The sequence below is a fragment of the Protomyctophum bolini genome, assembly GCF_963924005.1.
Source record: "Protomyctophum bolini genome assembly, chromosome: 2".
Taxonomy (NCBI): Eukaryota; Metazoa; Chordata; class Actinopteri; order Myctophiformes; family Myctophidae; genus Protomyctophum; species Protomyctophum bolini.
In genome coordinates this window covers 21,139,947-21,161,515 of record NC_137863.1, presented here as the reverse complement: position 1 = coordinate 21,161,515, position 21,569 = coordinate 21,139,947, and the positions used below count along the sequence as shown (strand labels likewise).

At 40.4% G+C, this 21,569-nt stretch overlaps 2 protein-coding genes across 2 annotated transcripts; both read left to right on the top strand.

Moving 5' to 3' along the window:
• Positions 1 to 137: 137 nt before the first annotated feature.
• On the top strand, positions 138 to 5,389 carry dynlrb1 (dynein, light chain, roadblock-type 1). The gene is made up of 4 exons (XM_080779718.1): positions 138 to 248; positions 2,844 to 2,919; positions 3,725 to 3,892; positions 4,906 to 5,389. The coding sequence occupies exons 1-4, from the start codon at positions 246 to 248 to the stop codon at positions 4,947 to 4,949; spliced, it is 291 nt and encodes a 96-aa protein (XP_080635844.1). The 5' UTR covers positions 138 to 245; the 3' UTR covers positions 4,950 to 5,389.
• Positions 5,390 to 5,968: 579 nt separating this feature from the next.
• map1lc3a (microtubule-associated protein 1 light chain 3 alpha) lies at positions 5,969 to 21,512 on the top strand. Its single transcript, XM_080783346.1, has 4 exons — positions 5,969 to 6,169; positions 11,690 to 11,745; positions 12,077 to 12,183; positions 18,137 to 21,512. The coding sequence occupies exons 1-4, from the start codon at positions 6,130 to 6,132 to the stop codon at positions 18,297 to 18,299; spliced, it is 366 nt and encodes a 121-aa protein (XP_080639472.1). The 5' UTR covers positions 5,969 to 6,129; the 3' UTR covers positions 18,300 to 21,512.
• The last annotated feature ends 57 nt before the right edge of the window (positions 21,513 to 21,569 follow it).

The window sequence follows — 21,569 nt, the reverse complement described above, 5'->3', positions numbered from 1 at the left end:
ATTTAATTTTGTATTTTACAAAACAGATTTATTTTTAGGAAAACTTTATTGAAGGAAAAACATACATCGCTAGGTGGCGCCACACCATTTACCAAGCGACTACTGCACTTCAACCGGATGTTAAAGTCACTTCTTCCGTAGCAACACAAATATAGACGCTTCAGTTGTTGTTGCTAATGCTCAGACCTTAGAGACTCAGACACATACTGTTTTTAAAGAAGCTAAACTAGCCCACTGCATCCAAAATGGTAGGTGACTCACTGTGGCATCTTTACATCCTAAGGGTTCAGGTTTCCACGTCAAGTCTGCTGTTAATCGATGGTTTTATTTGGCGTTTTGATTGATTGATTGATTGATTGTAGTTAGCCTGGTTAGCCTTCTGTGGTCGGTCAGTCGGGCGTTGTCAAAGCAGCCTACGTTGTTTTGTTGACATCTCTTTTCCTATCGTTTAATATACATTTTCTACTTCATTTCTTGTTCACAGTTGGTACCACGTAAATATCCATTATGTCAGTGATATTGAACCCTTTTAATATCAATTACCCAATCTAATTAATGTTAATACATGATTAGCTCTGGTCCATAGCCTTCTACTGCTTCGATTCTGCCCTGCAGTATCGAAGCAGTAGAAGGCTATGGACCAGAGCTAATACATGATTAAGCCAAGGTCCATTGCCCAGGGCTAGATTTTGTCATATGACATATTTTGTCATTTATTGGTCCAGAATTAGCCATGGTTCGCGCATGACGCTCGGGGGTTTCTAGTTTAGGTTTATTCCAAAACCTTTTTTTGCCTGGTGGGGAACATGGAATGCCGGGGAAAATACTGTCATGTTTCAGGGCTAAAGGTCGTAGGCTAGGGATTTTTTTTGGTTAAAACAAAACCTGTTTATATAGATATATATATATATATATATATAAACTAAAGTTTAAAGCTTTGTTAGTTTTCTGATAATAATTGCTGTATAATGTATTAGTTATAGCTCTGGTTCATATAGCTATATGGACCAAGGCTAGTGTATTAGTTAGCCCCGCTCGGAACCCTACTGTACGTACAGTTTGTTTACACTACACTTTAGTGTAAACAAACTGTACCTAGGGTTCCGAGCGGGGCTAGTGTATTAGTGTTTGTACAAAAACAGGGGTTCCCTGTTTAACGTTAACATAACTGTATATATGATTGATTGATTGATTGAAATATTTATTAACAGTTTGTAGAATTACAGTACATTTCAAGCACCAACTCAATACAGAGACTTTTAACTGTGAGTGGACGACCCAATTAAGCATTACACTTGTTTACAACAGGGTCCACATTGTTCAATTCATCAAAACATATAGAGACATACAAATAGACACTTCTATGTAGTTAAAGAACAGAACAGGAATTCATCATATATAAGAAAAAAGGGAAAAGATACATATACACTTATACAGTGAGGGGAAAAAGGATGATTTCCTTTTTACCAGAGCTGGTCAATAACCTCTCGTTTTACATAGAAGTGTATATTTTTACGTCTCTAAATGTTCTGATGAATTGAAAATGGAGGACCCTGATGATGTAAACAAGTCTTAGTACTTTTTATGATTTTATCCTCGTAGCAGTTTTTGTATTGAGTTGACTCAGTGGGACTAAAATACTGAAGAAAAGGTGGTGATCCGAGCGCTCAAAAAGGTGTAAATATGAGGAGAGGGTGGATATAAAATCAAGGTACTTTATTAGAAAAGTTCATACCTGCCCTGATGAAGACTCCTTTGCGAGTCGAAACATGTTGGCTTTTTAAACATTAAACCTTTTTTAGTGCTTCTTCAGTACTCTATACTAGAGTCTAATATAGCAATGATTGCTATGGGGATATAGATCAATTCTATTTAAATCTTGCTTTTGCCAAAACATGTCACTTACAGTAGTACCATTAACAGTAGGGATACAACGAATGGGAAATTCTTGTCCGAAACCGAATATAGGAAACAGTTGGCCGAATGTGATTAATATTATAATTTATTTATCTTTTTACCAGTTTTTGTACCATTGCGGTCAGGCCAGGGACATACCGTTATTGTACTAGAGAGCTACAGGATAATGGTTAAAGACATGATTACATTTTGATCACGTCATCACAACAAAACTGTAGGTTATGAAAGGTAACCCTGGTTCTTTGACTATTCAGTTTTGGCTCTCAAATCAACCCAACTGAATACCGAACATGCATATTTCCACTAATTCGGCCGAATAGTTTCGGTGGCCGAATATTTGGTGCATCCCTAATTAACAGCCCAGCCATTCGGAGTGTGTTCTCTAGTGTTATTTTACATTAATATATTTTAATAATAATGATAAGATTTCAAGCTATAGTTTAGCGGGGGACCTCCTGGAACCCCCTTAAGGACCCCGGGGGGTCCCAGGACCCCACATTTACTAGCAAAATAACCCTCATACTCATAGAATATACATGATTAATTGGCAGCTGATTGATGTAGCACATCTAATTTATAGTATAGTATACTGTGATACTTTAATTGTCGTTGTCCCCCACCCCCCTTTTTTCCCCCTCAGTCTTTTTTCTTCTGCTGTTGATGTTTTGTGCTATTTGCTGTACTCCTTTTTTGCACTGAAAATGTTATGACAGCCAATGATGTTTAATTAAATATCCACCAAAACTGTTACTTCTCAGGATTCAAATTCAAAAATAGCAGACCTACAAGTACAAGTTTCGAGCTTGTGGTTCTGCTACTTCTGTGATGCTGTGATCAAGTAATCACAGCATCACACACATAATTCATGAAAAAACACAAAAAGTGAAATCATAAAGATAAGAGGTTTCCGCTTGCTTCTTTGTCAGGCTGATGTCGAGGAGACCTTAAAGAGGATACAGTGTCAGAAGGGAGTGCAAGGGGTCATTATCGCCAATGCAGAAGGTGAGTTAACAAACTTCATAATTCGCAACGTAACCAACGTAACTTTATCCATAATCTGAGTTCCCAGACTTTTTCGCCAACTCCCCTCCCACATTACAAACGGGTGGGTTGAGGATTTTATCCATGGCTTCCCTGTTCTGGGCATGTCATAATACAGTTGGTGAAAATAGGCAGGCAATTATAAGAGATTTAGTGCAGAGAGGAAAAAAGGAGAGGACCAAGTGTAGACCCTTTGGGACCCTGGTTGGTTTAACAATCTCACAGGAAGCTGTTTTTCTTCCAGAAATGCGCCTAGCTGAGGTTTCACACTGTCAGTCCTACTACCTTACCACCAGTAGTTGTAATGGATGTGATGTGGCAGTGAGCCAGACATCCACTACCGTACCACCAGTAGTTGTAATGGATGTGATGTGGCAGTGAGCCAGACATCCAGTAGAAGTTACTGAGGCAGTTTTAATTCAATTCAAAGGCTCTTTATTGGCATTAAAATGGGGAAGTATATACAGTTCTGAGGATGTACACAGCATTGTGTAAACAGAGCTATGTCACATGTCAAAACTATTTAATATACAAAATTGTGTATTTCACTCTGTCTAGATCCCACTTGTGAGGTTCCTTATTTCCCCAACGTCTCCTAAATATTTTGATTAGTCCCAATTTACCCTCATCTCCTTTCTTTCTTAGCTTATCCAATTGTCAGAATCAAATCACAAAATTTGAAACGAAATATTTCGTGAAGATACTCTCGTCTACACCGTGCAATGCTGCAGTTTGTTAATGATTTTGAATCCCCCTCCCTGTCCAGGCATTCCTATAAAGTCGACCCTGGACAACTCCAGCACGGTGCAGTATGCCGGCCTCATCCATCAGCTGACGATGAAGGCACGGAGCACCATCCGAGACATCGACCCCCAGAACGACCTCACCTTCCTGCGTATCCGCTCCAAGAAGAACGAGATCATGATCGCCCCAGGTGAGACGGGCAGGATGATCGGGGCGTGAGATTATGCTGTAAATGCATGAGTGGACATTTTAATGAGTCTGAGGAAAATTCTACGACCAGCGTTACACCTGTGTGTAATATTAGCTTGAGGAACAGTTCAATGGACTGGTGGTGTTGAGATGTTTCAATATTACTTTCAATGGGGTGACGACAAGACGCTCTCTTTCTAGATTATTATGGTTATACTCAAGCTGATAATGTATGTAATTTTATTCTTTTTTTGTTTTTAACTAAAATCTTTGCTTCTGGGGGGTCCCTGGAACAACATATTTTCAGATGGGGCTCGGCAAGCAATTACATATATTTTTGGGGGTCCTTGACATGAAAATGTTTGAGAACCACTGACATAGAAACATGAGGTTTTTCAGAAAACTGTCAAGATTCAGAAGGCATTTGTAGAATCGTTTTAAATGGGTTAAAAGACCGGATGACTTCAGGAAAGCCAGAAATGAGAGAATAGTTTATAGCGCCTGCATTGCAGCTCACTAGATACGGCAGCCTGCTGGGACTGAGGTTTTTCTCCTCCCACTCTGAAAGAACCGTTATTTTGAGCTGGACTGTTATAAAACGCCTCATAATCTTGGAACCACTTGAGGCTTCATAAAATTAATCGTATGTGCATGCCACAAACATTACTGTGGGCCTAGTTTAATTATAATCACACTGAATTTATTTTCGTCATTAATTTATCTTGCTCCCTATTGTCTATGTGGACATTGTGTGTAATAATGTACAGTTGGAGTTTGTGCTTATCATGTGTTATGCCTGATTTATACTCCGTCAAACGCAAGTTCTAATTATATTATTTTGACATTGAAATCTTTTGAAAAGTCCCCATGACATTCCCAAAATCATGTTGAACGTGGTTAATGTTTGTGCATCATCTAAAGCCTTGCCTTATATTACATTTTTTAAGTCGGCCAAGTCTGTTTTGTCCTGTAAAGACAGCAGCTCAGAATGTGTTTTCTGTCCTCTTGTCACAGATAAGGACTATTTCCTGATCGTCATCCAGAATCCCTCAGACTGAGACAGAAGACGACACTTCATGTTTTAGCATTCCATTTCCTTTTCTGTCTCTCCTATATCTGTCTGTAGCATGGCTATAACCTCACGTGTCACTCTATAGCAGTATCAGCTCTGGTTGTGTTCTCTATGGATTAGATATCCGATATTTAGATATGCTAAAACACAACCAGTTTACAGACGTATATGCAGACTATGCACAGTGCGGCACATACAGAGAGAGAGAGAGAGCAGAGTGTTTATGCTGTATGTCTAAGGACTTTTGCTTTTATCTAACCGTATGGAACATTTAAAGTTATGATTTTTATTTATTGTGTGGCCAATAATAGTAATACATTTGGTGGGCACGCTACTAACATCTTCCTGTTCTTGCCATGTCAATGTCATTACAAAGATTTGTTTGCTTTTTGTTATCTGTAAGACCAATAAAACATTTAAATTGTTTGGTTTTCTGCGTGTGTGGCACTATTTATAGGGTCTATCAAAGATTTTTGTAAATGATTGATTTCCAATCCAAACCATGACTACATTCAGTCTCAGACTCTTGCATGATTTGTTTCAGACAATGAACCGAAACCTAGTTAAATGGATGAAATTGTTCCCCTGAACATATTACATTGCCTACCAAAAAGCTAATGTAAGGATTAATCGAAAATCCACCTGGAACCTTTCTCCATAACGCTGATAACGGTAAAACTTTCTCCATAACGCTGATAACGGTAACAAATAATCTACAGCAAAAATCAAGTGAAAGACATTAAACCTCAGATGAAATGGCACACATTTGTGGTCCATTAGATTCTTAAAGGTGGAAAGTGTTCTGATGCAAATTGGGACATAAAAGGGGATAGAATAATCTGATTAAATCTAATGCATGTCTATGTTATAATCATAATTTATTACATTTTGTTACAGGCTACAGTACATGAGCATTATTAGATTGTTATAATGTAATAACTAGTCTTGTGTGGAAGTTCCCTTTAAGTGGCAGGACAGGGTGACGTCAGTCAGTGGCTGGGTTGACTTGCTTTGTTGTGTGTGTTTGGGTTCAGATTAGAACAGAAGAGAAGAACACACTCACTGACAATTCGCGCTAGCGAGCAAGAAGAAGTGGAACACCTTGTCTTATTGGCTGCTCTGACCTATATTTAATTAACTTATACGTTGTACTGCCATCGACAGAGATGCCTTCCGACAGACCTTTCAAACAAAGGAGGACATTTGGTAAGAAATCCTCAGCTCCAGATATACCGATAGTTGGAATCTATAACGGCATAACCTTAGCTAGCTTGTTGTTAGCTCGGCCTGCTATAGCCACTTCGGGTTGGGACGATCTCTTGCCGTGTTTGATAAACGGGACATGGTGTAATAACGTCGGAATTGTGTATTTCAGACGTTACAAAGTGTATCAAACCGGGGGTTTGTGGCTGTTTTTAAATCAGCAGGCCGAGCCCTAGGTGTTACGGCGAAATCGGTGACCCAGCGAATTCTGTGACACGGTGTGAGACGACAAGTTAAGACGGTTGTTATTGTTTACCCGTTTTCTTTTTACATATAATTACAAAAAGGACTTTTAAGGGTTGAAGCAGCGTCTCAGTATATCGACCGAGGTAGATGAAGGCCTGTTGTTGATTCTTTAACGGTAAAGACCGTTAGATTTATGTATATGTTTATGATTGGTTGGTTATAATGTTGCATGTCAACACACACAGTCCTAGGGAAAAGAAAAACAAGTTGTTGCTGACACATTCTGCCAGCAGGCTACACGTGTTGGGTGCGTTAGTTATGTTGTAATATGATGCCCTGAGGTGATGGCTGGACATGAGGGAGGAGTCAGGAATCCATTGCATAATATCATGGCCTGTTAACCCACTCAACAGTGCAGTGTGGACCGGAGAAGGAAAACAAACACCCCCCCCACCCCCCAGTTTCAGTGGTTCTTATACGTATAAGGACCCCCACATTAATATTTGGCCGCGGACAGCCATCTGAAAATATTTTATACAAGACTTGTGTTGTTACAACGTGTGTCACATCACATCACGGTTTTCAAATAGTGACTTTGGATGTTAACTGAGAATGCTCAGTATAACCTGGCATATCTTTAGCTTGTATCTTATCCTATACTATTACTACTGTATATTTTCTTGTCTTCTTGTCCTTCACCTCAGCAATTGTTTGTTTGTTTGGTTGGTTGGTTGCGACCGTTGAGTGAACCATAGTTTTTGTCTTTCAGACAGTCAGAGAGACTAAACGCCACCCACTAAACAAAATGTTTTTGTTCATTTTAGTTGTGACTGGCAAGTTCATCTTATGTTGCTAATGCAAAAGACAGAATTTTGTGATTTACCAACCACTGTGACAAAATATAGTAGGCTATTGTTTTTAACAAACACTTTTTTTGCCATTCTTTTTAATGCAACAATTTGTAAGTTTTCTGTCCAGGGGTACTACTTTATCAACCAGTAGGTCTCCTAGTACCTGTCACCACCAGTGAGTAAAGTTCTCAATGGAGGAGTAGGGAGGGAGACCTCCTCCAATCATTTTCTGTCATACAGATTAGTTAAAATAATGTTTTGCAATTTGTTCATTTGGTGGTTCTCAAATATTTTCATGTCCCATATTGTATTTTTTGTATTGGTCCGCGGACCCCAATCAAAAAATATTTTGTGCCAGGTCGGACCCACATATTTGATTTGTGATGTTATTTAAGACTGCTTCCAAAACATTCTACATTTTTCTTCTTTTGAAAATAGCACATCTACAAGCTCACAATGCGTTGTTTAGATTAGCTGAACATATCCGATAATACTAAGTAGGGTTAAAGTGGTTCAACTGACGTTGATGCTATTTGAACTAACTTTGCTGCGGAGCCCCTCTCTTTTGGTCTTGTTTTCGTGTAGGTCCATGTCTGCTCGTTTCTCTCACAGAATCTCAATCTGGCAACACTCATAGGCCGTTGCCCGGTTTTTAAATAGTTTTAGAAGGCCTGCTTTAGGATGCTGAGCCATAAACACAGGCCTTTAGCCTTGTTATTTACATAGACCAATCCTCTAGGCCTCGAGGGATAGGTGGAGCAAGCCTGCTATTTTCATACAAACAAAAGAACATTTTTCATGCTTGAAAACAATCACATCTGATGAGGGCTGCAACTATCACTTAGCCATTTTTGTAAAGATTTGTTTTTTGCTCTCTGCCTTTATTGATAGTATCAAGGGAAGACTGACAGGAAGGAGGGAGAGAGAAGGGGAAAGACATGCAGCTAAGGTCATCATGAACGGCACTCGAACACGCAACGTGCTGTCAGGCCAAGGCCTATGTGGCATGCGCCTGGACCACTGGTCCAGCGGGCGCCCCAATGTGCCATTATTGTACCGATTTACTTAGAAAGGGATACATACAATTGAGCAAATAAACCAGAAGCCGTTTTCTTTTATGAATATACAGATCATTTGGTTCAATTTGTATTAACAGAGCCGAGATCTCAACCAAACATGGTGAAATAACACAGATTGACAATTTGCCATTCGGTATATACTATATACACACTACTAGAAACCTCCAAAATCTGTACATATTATACTACTACTGCACGACGGAGGCGTGGCTTTCAACCCATTATCTCAGTTGGGCCAAATGCCTATACCTATTATTTATGATTCTGTGCCTACTGCATGCCTATCTGGTTGCAACTCAGACGGGGCTGAGTCTGCTCAATCCAACTTCGCAACGTTTGCCACGGCAACTCGCTCGTTTTAGCTCGCTCATCTCTCGTTGACGGTGGCACGGTGCCCCTCTGTTGCGGTCTAAAATGATAGGGTGATTCTAGTGGTGTATGTACGGAATGCCAATCTGTGTTATTTCACAGTGTTTGGGTGAGATCGGGTTGATTAACCACTTATTTAGCCATATTTTATTCTTTGTCATACAGCAGTGAAAATTGCCCCATCTAAACACTCACATGTTGTATAGTGATGGTTTGTGAGCTTGTAGATCTGCACATTTAATCTGCACATTTGCGGATTTCTGCAAAAAAAGAAGCTCCATTCCCATTGAAATTCTTTGGCAGAATCCGCCCTCACATTTATTAAAAAATATATTATTATTTTGTAATCGATTATATAGATTAGTTTAATTAACTGTTGCATCCCTAAATAATCTGATTAAAAAACCATTCAAATGGAGTTGAGTGATCAAGACCTTGTTGTGGTATTAAGTGAGGGGGGGTCCACACACAGGGCTGCACCGTATTTAAAATACTCTGAGAACAAAACAAAGGGTGCTTTCATACTTCATGGCTGCCTCTCAGATCCATCTGAGCTTTGGACCATGTTTATTTATGCTTGGGAAAGTATAGCTCTGTTTGTTCAGAAATAGAGCTTAGCGTATTCTTTACCTTGCAGACGTGCAAAGGAGGGAAAACACCCCAAACCTCAAGCAGGTGCTGCCTACAGGAAAACTGCTGAATAGGGAGGAAACCTAAGACGTCAGTGCAATTTATATACACACACAATGTGTGTAAATGTTCTATTATGCATTTTTGAGTGGTGCAACCACTCTAAGGAACAGCAATGTCCGTATGTGTGGTTAACCTATGTGTTGGTTAATGAGCACCAGTATAATGAGTACCAGTAGGGGCGCTGTTGTGCCATGCAGAAACAGAGAGAGAGAGACAGTGCTGCACGGTTGCCTGCTAATGAGAGAGAGAGAGAGGAGGAGGGGGGGGGGAGAGAGAGAGGGGAGTTGCACCACTCGGTTCACACGGGTGTGATTCTTTTTCATAGGCCAAGAGTAGAATAATTCCAACAAAGCACAAATCTGCATCTACAGTACAACAGCTTACTGGAGATAAACGTTTAAGGTCCTTACATGCCCGGGAGTCGTGACGAAAATGTGTCAGACTTAATTTGTTCATTCATACAGGTTGACGCTTTTATTCACGTTTGAAAAACAATTATGTCACCTGGCACATACAAATTTTACTCAGCACACGGTACTTTGACATATCACGAATATACAACGCAGTTATTAACATCAGGTGCTAGTCATAGTCTAGAAAACATCAGTAACACAACTATTGCCACGCAAATGAGTTACTAAATCATGGGTCATACTGACATCTGTACACATTCACTGATTTCTCAAATTTAAATTCACCTCACAGGCTCACACACGAAGGGGGAAGGAGAAGGGTTACACAGAGATTTGTACGGCTTTAGGAAAAGGAGACATAGTGTTGTTACTGTTTGAAGAATAAGATGTGTTTTCTATACTCTGCAGCATACTCTCATGTCGTCCAAAAGCAGCCAGCCACAGTCTTAGTCACAAATTCATTTGATTTAAGGAGCTGCTATTCCTAGAGCGAGGCGGAAATCCGACACAGTAAAAAGGATGTGTTTCTCGATACCATCTTTTGTCTAGATCTCTATATGCTCATCATTATTAAATGAATCCCTCTGAAAGCTTGGTTAAGCCTAGTCAGACTCGGGCTATAATATGTCTTTAAAAGGGTGGTTGTTTTCCACTCAAATCTGCAATGCATCCGCAATGCATTCTGTGGATCAAATTTTGGGAAGTTCTGGGAAATGTGTCAAATGATACATTTGCCACTTTTGAATTTGAAAACGGCAACATTTTATTTCCTTCTCTTGTTCTGCCCCATACACAGGACAAATCGATTGCATTATTACACCTCAAAATGACTGAGAATCGCTTCACTTTTGCTGTTTAACATTGTATAATCATCATGATTATAATACAATTGACAGGGGGTATGGCAGCTTGAGCTTCTGTAAACGATAGCAATAATCATAGATTAGATGACATTGATCCGCTCTGTATATATACCAGAGTTGCCTGAGTAATACTAATCCTGTAGGGCGTATTTTGGTGCAAATAGAGAACAGTACATAATGGCTACTGTAAATGACAGCCATGTGTAGAATTGTACCGGTAGGTGAGAGGCTGATATGGTGATAAATATCATATCCACCATACAATGTCTCCACGCTTGAAAAATAAACTAAGCTAATTTTGTGGTTCGTGATAATGCTTGAAAAATAATCGTGATATTATATTATTTCATATCGCCCACCCGTAATTGAAAAAGTACAACTATTTTCAGGTATATTGAGCCATAATTAGGAACTAGAGTAGAGAAGGGGGCGTGATTCAATACTACATTCCGGTCTGGTAAAGACCCGCCCATGCCTGCCTCTGATTGGTCTTTGCTCCGTGGTTACCAGACTGTCCTCCGAGGTGGATAGTCTGGTGACACTGACACTGACGCAAGGTTACTCCGTGGTGGGAAATGAATATTGCTCTGTGTTGGCATTGCCTTGAGGGTTAGGGTTATTGACTGTCCACAGGTGTGAGTGCTTGTCATTGATTTGTGTCTGCCCACTTATACCTCTATATACTGTATACCTGTACTATATGCGTTGCTATTCAATATACGTACCTGACGAAGGCCACAGAGGCCGAAACGTTGTGTTTTTTTACCCCGCCTTGGTAAATAACGTTTTTGGGGAGCTTTCAAAATGGAGTCCTTTTGTAAAATGTAGGAAATGTCTGATCTGAAATGTTTACTCTTTAGTGATCGTTTCATTTCATAGGTTAAAATTTTAAACCAGGAAATCGTAAGTGAGTTTCACGTGAAGACGATAGCTGTTTTACTGGTGGCGATATGGTTAAAATATATACTGTATATTGAGTCAATGGGTTGTCTGTCTCTGTCTCCCACAGCTGACCGATGCAAAGAAGTCCAGCAGATCCGCGAGCAGCATCCCAATAAGATCCCTGTAAGCTGACCTCACATCTGTCATTTGGAAGTGATTGAATTCTAGATGACTTCATCACAGAAAGATCATTTAGATGGTGTCAAATAATTGAGATTTAAAACTGTCTGGAAACTACGTAAGATAAAAAACGTTTTAAAATGCAAATAGCACTTATTTGACCCTGTGTGTGCGGCAGGCGTGCGTGCGTGTGTGGCTTTCCATTGATGGTATAATGTGAATAATTGGGTTACCTAAACACGGTTAAACCAGACACATTCCATTCCGGTTTTCTAATGCGATATAAATGCCAGATATAAATGTAACCACTCTCTTGTCCTCCATGCCCTCCTAGGTGATCATTGAGAGATATAAGGGAGAGAAGTGCCTGCCTGTTCTGGACAAGACCAAGTTCCTTGTACCCGATCACGTCAACATGAGTGAGCTAGTCAAGATCATCAGGTAAAATGCATCTCCGACTACACCCAGTGTTGTTTTTGGCAGCAAATTTCTAATTTAGTTTTAGTCAGTCTCTTGAATTTGAATAGCTTTCACTTAGTTTTAGTCACATTTAGTCATCTGGAATGTATTAGTGTTAGTCTAGTTTTAGTCGACTAAATATCATACGATTTCAGTCGACTAAATCTGAAGGTGTGTGTTTTGGCGGGCCTTAATGCCGTCGTAATGGCGGATTTTACACTTGTTGAAAATAGCCAATGACAACGCGTCACAGCGCGACGCCTTGTGAGCTTGTAGCTTGTGAGCTTGTAGCCTGTGAGCTTGTAGATCTGCTATTTCCAGAATGCAACCAAGTCCTAGTGATCCATTTAGTTTTCGTCTGTGAAAAAAGGTAGTCGACGAACATTTTTTGTCTTAGTTTTAGTCGACAAAAACAACACTGACTACACCTATATTATAAAGACACAACATTAATTGTGTCTTTATTAATTTCACACACCTGAGTGGACATAAGTACAATTTACAATTGACAATTCAGGCATTTATACAGAGCGATTTACTGTAAGCAAAGTGAACACATACAGTACATGTACATCAAATGCATAGAGACAGTGTACAGTGCCTCATATAGGATCATGTAGGTAAACCTAGCACCTAGCATCAGTCTAATCACTATAATATAAAAGCTCTTATCATCGTACATCATCATGCATCATCTCATACTGGCCAATCAGAATGCCTGTTGCCACAAATGTATGTCATATTTGGCGGACATTTTACCTAATTTCTCCTTTCATTGTCGATGGCAAATATGATATTGTGGGGACAAGATGACGTAAATCTTCCCTTCATTGTCAGTGGCATTTAATGTTTGTGTTGCAGACATTTTCTGGGGACAAAAGCTGTATATCGGCCCCTCAAAAATCACACCAGTGTGAAGTGAGGGGCGCTCTTATACATCATCATACAGTACATCATCTGATTCTGGCTAATCAGAATTTGCGTCCTCATCTTCGTCTTCAATGTTTGTCTTACGCAATGTTTGAGTTTACACAAACACTCAAACAGGGGCTAGCGTCCCTCAAAAATAAATAAAATAGATAGACCGAATTAACCTAGCATCTGACTACATATCTACTGTAGGTCATCAAGGCTAGAGCAATAGTGGCACATCTAACTATGGATGGAAAAGAGTTGTATTGTTGTTATAAGTGTGTGTTTGGCGTAATATATATACACTCGCATGTTAGTGCTTGTGCTTGTGTGTGTGTGTGTGTGTGTGTGTGTGTGTGTGTGTGTGTGTGTGTGTGTGTGTGTGTGTGTGCGTGTGCGCGTGCGCGTGTGCGTGTGTCAGATTTCTGCAACTCGTCATGCTGACTGGTTTGTTTACAAGGTTGAGCCCTGTGCTGCATTGGAGGGTTAAGTCCATAGCATTGAGACGGGAGCTTAGGAGGGATGTCATGCAACACTACTACTAGGGCTGGATACGACTTCAAATCAATAATCATCATAATACATGCAGAGGAACGTGCTGTTCTTCAACCAGTTTCTGCACAGTATGCAGTTGCAGCCCTACTATGATGCTACCTATATGAATTACCCCTTCACCAGAGCAAAGAAGGGTTGTTTAGGCACTGTATGCAGTGCAGCCCTACTGCCTATGATGCTATATGAATTACCCCTTCACCAGAGCAAAGAAGGGTTGTTTAGGCACTGTATGCAGTGCAGCCCTACTGCCTATGATGCTATATGAATTACCCCTTCACCACAGTATGCAGTGCAGCCCATAGCTGTCTATGATGCTATATGAATTACCCCTTCACTATGATGCTATATGAATTACCCCTTCACTATGATGCTATATGAATTACCCCTTCACTATGATGCTATATGAATTACCCCTTCACTATGATGCTATATGAATTACCCCTTCACTATGATGCTATATGAATTACCCCTTCACCACAGTATGCAGTGCAGCCCATAGCTGTCTATGATGCTATATGAATTACCCCTTCACTATGATGCTATATGAATTACCCCTTCACCAGAGCAAAGAAGGGTTGTTTAGGCGCAGTATGCAGTGCAGCCCTAGCTGTCTATGATGCTATATGAATTACCCCTTCACCCCTTCACTCTGATGCTATATGAATTACCCCTTCACCCCTTCACTCTGATGCTATATGAATTACCCCTTCACCAGAGCAAAGAAGTGTTGGACTTGTCACTCATGGTCTCCATTCCAAACATATTCGGGGCAGACAGCCCCGATTATGTTTGGAATGTGGAGACCATATGAGTCCAACACAGCACACATACAAAATCATAAGTGTTAACTCTGTTGCAGATGATAAAATACTGTAACTATGAGTATTATCTATTAATTACATTTATCTAAAGAATCATTTGAAATAATCAATTTAATCGATCCGCTCGATTAGTTGCACACCCTGGTTGACAGTAGAAATATATTATCTTTGGGTCTTGAACAGTGTAAAAAAGTATGTTTTGTGACCCCAGACCCCGCTTTGAGAACTCTGACCTAGCAGACAGACTGTGTCTTGAGAACACTGACCTAGCAGACAGACGTGATGTGTTTGTGAATCCTGCTGTTTGTGGGGCATCAGCCAGAGACCAGCGTTACTATTTCAGGATCATTGCGACACATTTAGAGATACTTGGAAAGCACTTTGACTTTCCTGCTCAGAACAGAACATCCTGTGAGCTCCTCTCCTCTCTTCGTTTTCAGCGTTGCATCTTGTCCTTGGCTTTCACTATAGATCTCTGATGTCATCCCTCATTTCTTTTCTTTTTTTGTCTCCACCAGGCCAAAGGCATGGGGGAGAGTATGTTTTGCACTCCTTCAGATTATGTCAGAAAATCCTGCAAATCTGTACACAGTGGGCTGTATTTTGCGTGTGTTAAGTACCAGGTCTTATTCCCTAACTTGAGTAAACTAAAGACCTGGAGGCGTGATCAATGCCATTTGGCTATTCTGAGTGGCCAAAGAGCATTGATCACGCCTCCAGGTCTTTAGTTTACTCAAGTTAGGGAATAAGACCTGGTACTTAACACACCCAAAATACAGCCCGTATCTCTATAGTCATGTGATCAAGATAGGTATTTCATATTCCATCCTAATTAGCAACATTGGCTTCCAAAGTTTGCAGGATTGGCCCGCTTTGAACAAAAGGCCTCAAATCATGAACGCAGAATTTGAGTGGACATTTTGCACGCACATTCCTAGGAATAAATCCCACATTGGCCTGTTATTGTGCCCCCAGCAGGTGGACTTTTGCTAACCACATTTTTGGAACAAAATGCCTCAAATCATGACTTTGAATGTCTAATTGCCATCAAAGGCGTAAGAAGAAATGGCACCCTTTTCGCAGTGGCCAATTATAGCGCCACCAGGAGGCCATGATAACCGACCTGGTCCCGTCCAGCCATCTCGTCTGTCCTCTCGTCTCTTTGAGTGTGGACACTTTAGGAAGCAGTAATGGGGTTCTTTCTACCCATACTGATTGGGCCCGCTGCTCCCATTCATTTCTATTGGAGGGGTTCACAGTCACACACACACACACACACACACACACACACACACACACACACACACACACACACACACACACACACACACACACACTCTGGGCACTTGCAATGTGTTGTTAATAATTTGTAGTTAGGATATAGAGAGGTTTTACCGTACTGTATATAGGGCATAAGCACTGTCTCCCTGGAATCCCTATTTTGGGCAGGCCAATGCCCCAAATATTTTATTAAAGTTTAATTATAGTAATTTAAGAGTTTAACTTGTTGAAAGAAGTGCACAGTATGCATCGCTCACATGACATCCTGTGCAATGTTCATGTCATTTGAATTCTTGATAGCTGATACGTCAGCCACAAGGCTTTTAGCCACTTTAACATTTACAGAGATCCTGCAATTATGGCATGAAGAGCCGTCCGTCATTAAACCAGTAAAACCGGAGAATAAATCATGACAGTTTTCTGGAAAAAAAACAATGTTTCTATATCAGTGATTCTCAAACTATTTCATTTCATGTCAAGGACCCCAAAAAATATGTAATTGGCCGCCGACCCCCATGTGAAAATATGTAGTTCCAGGGACCCCCCCAGAAGCAAAGATTTGAGTTAAAAACGTTCGCTCTGAAAGAATAGGCTGTATATTTGAAGATTTGAGCCACATTGTCATGATCTACAAGCTCGTAGCACGGCACTCAGTGCTGTGCTATGAGCTTGTAGATCTGCTATTTTTAATAGCTAAAGTATAACATAATGCTTAAAACACCAAAAGGTGTTCCCGTTCAGAATGGGTTAACAGTGGTTCTACAACTACAAACCTACTGTGTTTGCGTTCACTTTGCCTGCCGGTGTTTCGGAATCAGAGGGCGTGACGACGTACAGAATAAATAACAGCGTTGGCAGAATCTGGTGTTACAATATGCTGTTTAAGATAACAACAACTGCTATCGGTACTAGATTTTATACATTTACAGATACAGCCTACAACATTTATTTGTTGTAATTTAATTAACATTGAAGAAGTGGTCTGCACACAGGCTTTGCTCCAACAGTGTTTATTTGTGTTAAAACACCATTATAAATTAGGACAGGTGTCCTAATTTAGGTGTCTTTTTAAATTAGGACAGGTGTTCTAATTTATAATGTTGTTTTAACAAATAAACACTGTTGGAGGCGCAAAGCCTGTGTGCGGACCACTTCTTCACTGTATGTATCTACCTTTGTCCAGCACCAGCCAGGAACTGGATGTGCGCAAGCCACCTGCTTTTTAAACGTGTAATTTAATTAAAACATCTGTTGTAAAGTCTCGTGACTGGCTCTTGCATTTAACCATTTTTCTCACAAAATTAAAGCTTTGAATTTCTTTGGGAAAATACTGAACCTGTCTTTAACCCATTCTGGGTGGGACAATCTTTTGGTGTTTAAGCATTATGTTATACTTTAGCTATCGAAAAATAGCAGATCTACAAGCTCATAGAGCAAATGTTTTAGCTCAAGACCCAAAAAAGAAATGACACGTTTCTGCGGGACTATAGTGAAAATAACAGATCTACAAGCTCACAATGCATCGCTTCGTGCCGCCTTGTGAGCCTTCTAATTTATGGATTTTGATTTTAATAATGATTTTAATGTTTTCTTTTCCCTTTTTGGGATTGTTTGTCTTGAAATTTTAATAATTAAATACAAAATTTAGGAAACAAAACATAAAGGGACCCATACAAATGTGTCTGCGACCCACAATTGGGTCCCGACCCAGTGTTTAAGTAAGGTTATGCACACGTAATGGAAAAGTCTTAATGCCAAAAACACGTTCTTGATCTGCCCGTGCCATGTACTGTACATCTATATAAGACTTAGACAGCCCATCCTAACTACCGGTAAACACATCTATGAATTTGCTGTGTGTTCTGCCCTCGCTATGCGTATAGCCACCAAGGTTGCAGAGCTAGGCAGACGGCTAACATAACATCATAGATAAAAGAAGGACCAGGAGGAGACTGTTGAAGGCAAAGTCTTTGTTTTGGATTAGTTTATTTTTTCCTTTTCCTTCATTTAATCTATGAGGTTCAGGTTAGCTGTCTGCCTATAGCTCTGCAACCTTGGTGGCTTTATGTGTAGCGAAGGCAGAACAGTAGAAATACATATTTATTCAACAAGACTCTTCAACTAGAAGTGAGAACTGATGTGTAGCTTTGTCAGCTCAAAAACAGGAAGTGTATGAAAATACAGGGGTAAGTATAGTATGGAAGAGACCAGTAGGGGGCACTGTTTCACAAGGCACTCTCTATGTCTATGAGATCTCAAAGAGCTGAACACTGTGAGAACAGTGAGATCAGGCTGTATGGTTACAAAACGTGTGCAGTACCTGCCTGCCTAACAGTTTTGTCTGCCCCCTCTTCCTCTTGGCCCAGGCGTCGTCTCCAGCTGAACCCCACGCAGGCCTTCTTCCTGCTGGTCAACCAGCACAGCATGGTGTCCGTGTCCACGTCCATCTCCGAGATCTACGAGCAGGAGAGAGACGAGGACGGCTTCCTCTACATGGTGTACGCCTCGCAGGAGACCTTCGGCTGCTAGGGAGGAGAAAAGCAGGAGAGAGGGTGGGCTGGGCCGGGGTGGGGTAGGGTGTGAGGGCTGGAGAGGAGGAGTAGATGTGGGGTTATAAAGTATCACAGGACCGACTCTCCCTCCATACTGTCACCAGAGTGGGGGGAGAGTAATGCTATCGCCACCGACCGGTTCAAAGGCTGCTCGTTTCTTGAACCTGGCTGCTGAGATTGTCTATAACGCGACCCAGCCACATTGTCAGCAAATCACTCAAGGGTCCTGTTCTATTCTTTAAAGAATTATTGTGGTGCACCTGGCTGCTGCAGTCTGCAATCCATCAGCCTGTATGTATGGTAGACAAAAAATTATAATAATGGTTTCCTGCCCTGATTCTAACCTCATTCCGCCCCAAAGCTTCTCAATGTCACCTTCTTTTTAGCTGCCTACTCTCTCTCTCTCTATCTCTCCCCCCCCCCCCTCTCTCTCTCCCTCCCTCTCTCTCTCTCTCTCGCTCTCCCTCCCTCTATGCTTTTCTTCCTTGCTCACATCGGTCAGTAAAGAGAACAGTGACTTCCAAACAGCAGAGGGCACCTCAGAGATAGAATTAGAATTCAGGATGGGAATTCGACTCTTATCTTCTGTCCTACTCCTTTGACACACACTTAGGATTTACTGTTATCATTTGATTTGAGCGAAGCCAAAGCATTAAGGCTTTGCAGGTTTTTTTAAACTGGCTGTTGCTGTTTATTGGGATGGTAGGTTAAAAAGAAAAACTAATATTTAAGGCAGCAAAAAACAAAAGCCAGTCGTTGTTCATTAGATGATTGGAAGCTTGACTGATTCATTCATTGATACTTCTTGGTGATAAACTCATCGGCCACATTGACGGAAGCACAGCACGGTTAAAGTCTCAACCATCGCCTCGTTCGTGGTAACGTTTTTAACGCCATCTTCTCAACTCTTTCCTGTTGAACAGCAGCAACAGTAGAAATAGATTATTTTTGTTCTTCAATGATTATTGTTTTTATCTTAGATTTTCTTCTCTTTGTTTGGTTCAGTATTACGTAGATTACTACGTAGATAACCAGTTGTGGTTTATCACAGTTTGTTTTCAGTCCCAACGTGACACTCACCTAACCAACTGTTGGTTATTACTGAGCTGGCAAAACGGGCTAATATATAAGAAATTACCCTAATTACAGTAATTCTTATGATCATGTACTGTAAATATACACGTGCAATACTCAATCCCCCTTTAACCCCTTTACATATTTCTCACACCTTGAAAACACAAACGTACACACACACACACACACACACACACACACACACACACACACACACACACACACACACACACACACGCGCACAGTCGCACACACACGCACGCACGCACACAAACAAACACGCACACAACACACGCACACAGAAACATTAGGTAACACTGTGTATCATATTATTATCACCTTGTGTGAAAGCCAGAACTACCGTAAATGGCTTTGTCAGACATTTACTTTATATAACAGCTATCTTTATATACACAGTGCACGTAGTCTAGGAAGGGAACATGGCTCTATAGCAGCACTGGCCAAATGAGGCCCACGTTTTGACAGTGACGTTCATCCAATGACCGTTGGATCGGACTGCTGCGTTTCGTCTACTTTGGAAGAAGAAAAGAAAAGCGATTCTCAGCCTGTTTTCAGAGCAGAGGTCACAATGTAGGATTGATTTCCTACAATGTAAGCACATTATATTACAGTACACGCCGCTAGCATTGTCAGCCTGCGTCAGATGACCCAGGAGCAGTTACTTTGAACAGCTTCTTTATCCAGTAGATGCACGGAGATAACCAGGGGGTGCTTGCCTGGCTCTCAGTTAAGTGTTTTCCAAGTAAACCGCTTTGACCCTGACATCCCTGTTTTTTTGGGCATGCCATTATAGGTGAACATTTTCATACACAGAGAAATATTGTAAAACAAATAACCGTTCTATACGCTTGAGCTTATGGAATGGCTATTTTTGAATTTCTTTAATTGGGGCTTGAGTGGCTAAAATGCTTGTTCACCCCCCACTCCCCTACATCGTGTCACCTCTATAGCTAAATACACCAGTTTTCTTGTATTTGTGAAATCCCATTTGTCCACTAGTTGGCACGATACTGGGCACACAATCCCGACAAGGAAATGAGAGGCAAATGTTTGCTGTCGAGCGGTATGCACTCACACACAGAGTAAGAACAGTGGCAACGCTGGTCAGGACAGTGTAGGAGACGGGGTTAGACAACACTTACATACATAAATGTACTTAGTTATATACACAAAAACAAACTTGCTGTATTTGGGAAACAGGCAGGCAAACAAAATCTGTGGTAGAAAATAACGCTTAGTAGGCCACGCTCTTCATATATACACAGCAAAATCCTGTGAGTGTTGTTGGTTTAACGAAAACCACGTTTTACTTGAGAGTGGACAAATGGACCCAGAAGGTTCCATTTTTACACACTGAGTCAAATGAATGCCCTCAAGACGCCGTGGTGCTGTGTACCAGTGTGAGGACAGTTTCTGTGGCTTATCGGAGTGCTTGTAAGATTGCAGCGAGCGTGTTGTGACTGTAGAGTAGTAGGGATTTAAAAACAACACATTATACAATGTAGGAAATGGAAGAGCTTCTTTGCACATATATTAAATTAATACGAATATATATAGAAAAAAAAAATACAACTTGGCATTCATTTATTTTTAATTTTCATGATTTTAATTACTGTATCTATATAACATTATCATCTTTTGTATCTGCTCCACTGTTGTGTAGGGCACTGCTTTGTCACTGTATGTTGGTCTGTCTGCCTTTTGTTAAATAATGCTTTTTTTTTGGACAGAAAAAGAAAAAGGTTGAGATGCACTACATACTTTGCATGTTTTTTTTTGTTCTCTCGAGTTTTCATTTTTGATATGTACAATTATTTTACGCAATAGATATTATTGTATTGTTTTATTTAATGTCTTTATAGATGTCTCTGAACCAAAAAACAGAAAATATGTGTGTCTGAAACAAAACAAAAAAAATTGTGCGTATCAACGATCATATAATAATCATCGGTTATTCTTAGGAATGCGTGTTTAATTTAGGCTTTCTGACATTGTCACTGTGTGGAGGGGTGTATATAGACATTGCTACGACTTTATTTCAAGCATTTGCCAATAAAAGACAAAAAAACAAAAAGAAACGTTGCCTTGAAAAGAACTCTACCGTCTACTGTTTTAAATGTTCCATCACTTGACCAAAACTACTTATAGCAAA

What these genes read in the sequence shown, in the direction of transcription:
- map1lc3a (XM_080783346.1), top strand. Translation starts at nt 6,130, where the DNA reads ATGCCTTCCGACAGACCTTTCAAACAAAGGAGGACATTTG. An exon ending in CAAACAAAGGAGGACATTTG is followed by an intron (nt 6,170 to 11,689) that starts GTAAGAAATCCT and finishes TGTCTCCCACAG; the next exon opens with CTGACCGATGCAAAGAAGTC. An exon ending in GAGCTAGTCAAGATCATCAG is followed by an intron (nt 12,184 to 18,136) that starts GTAAAATGCATC and finishes CTCTTGGCCCAG; the next exon opens with GCGTCGTCTCCAGCTGAACC.
- dynlrb1 (XM_080779718.1), top strand. An exon ending in CATTATCGCCAATGCAGAAG is followed by an intron (nt 2,920 to 3,724) that starts GTGAGTTAACAA and finishes CTCCCTGTCCAG; the next exon opens with GCATTCCTATAAAGTCGACC. An exon ending in CGAGATCATGATCGCCCCAG is followed by an intron (nt 3,893 to 4,905) that starts GTGAGACGGGCA and finishes CTCTTGTCACAG; the next exon opens with ATAAGGACTATTTCCTGATC.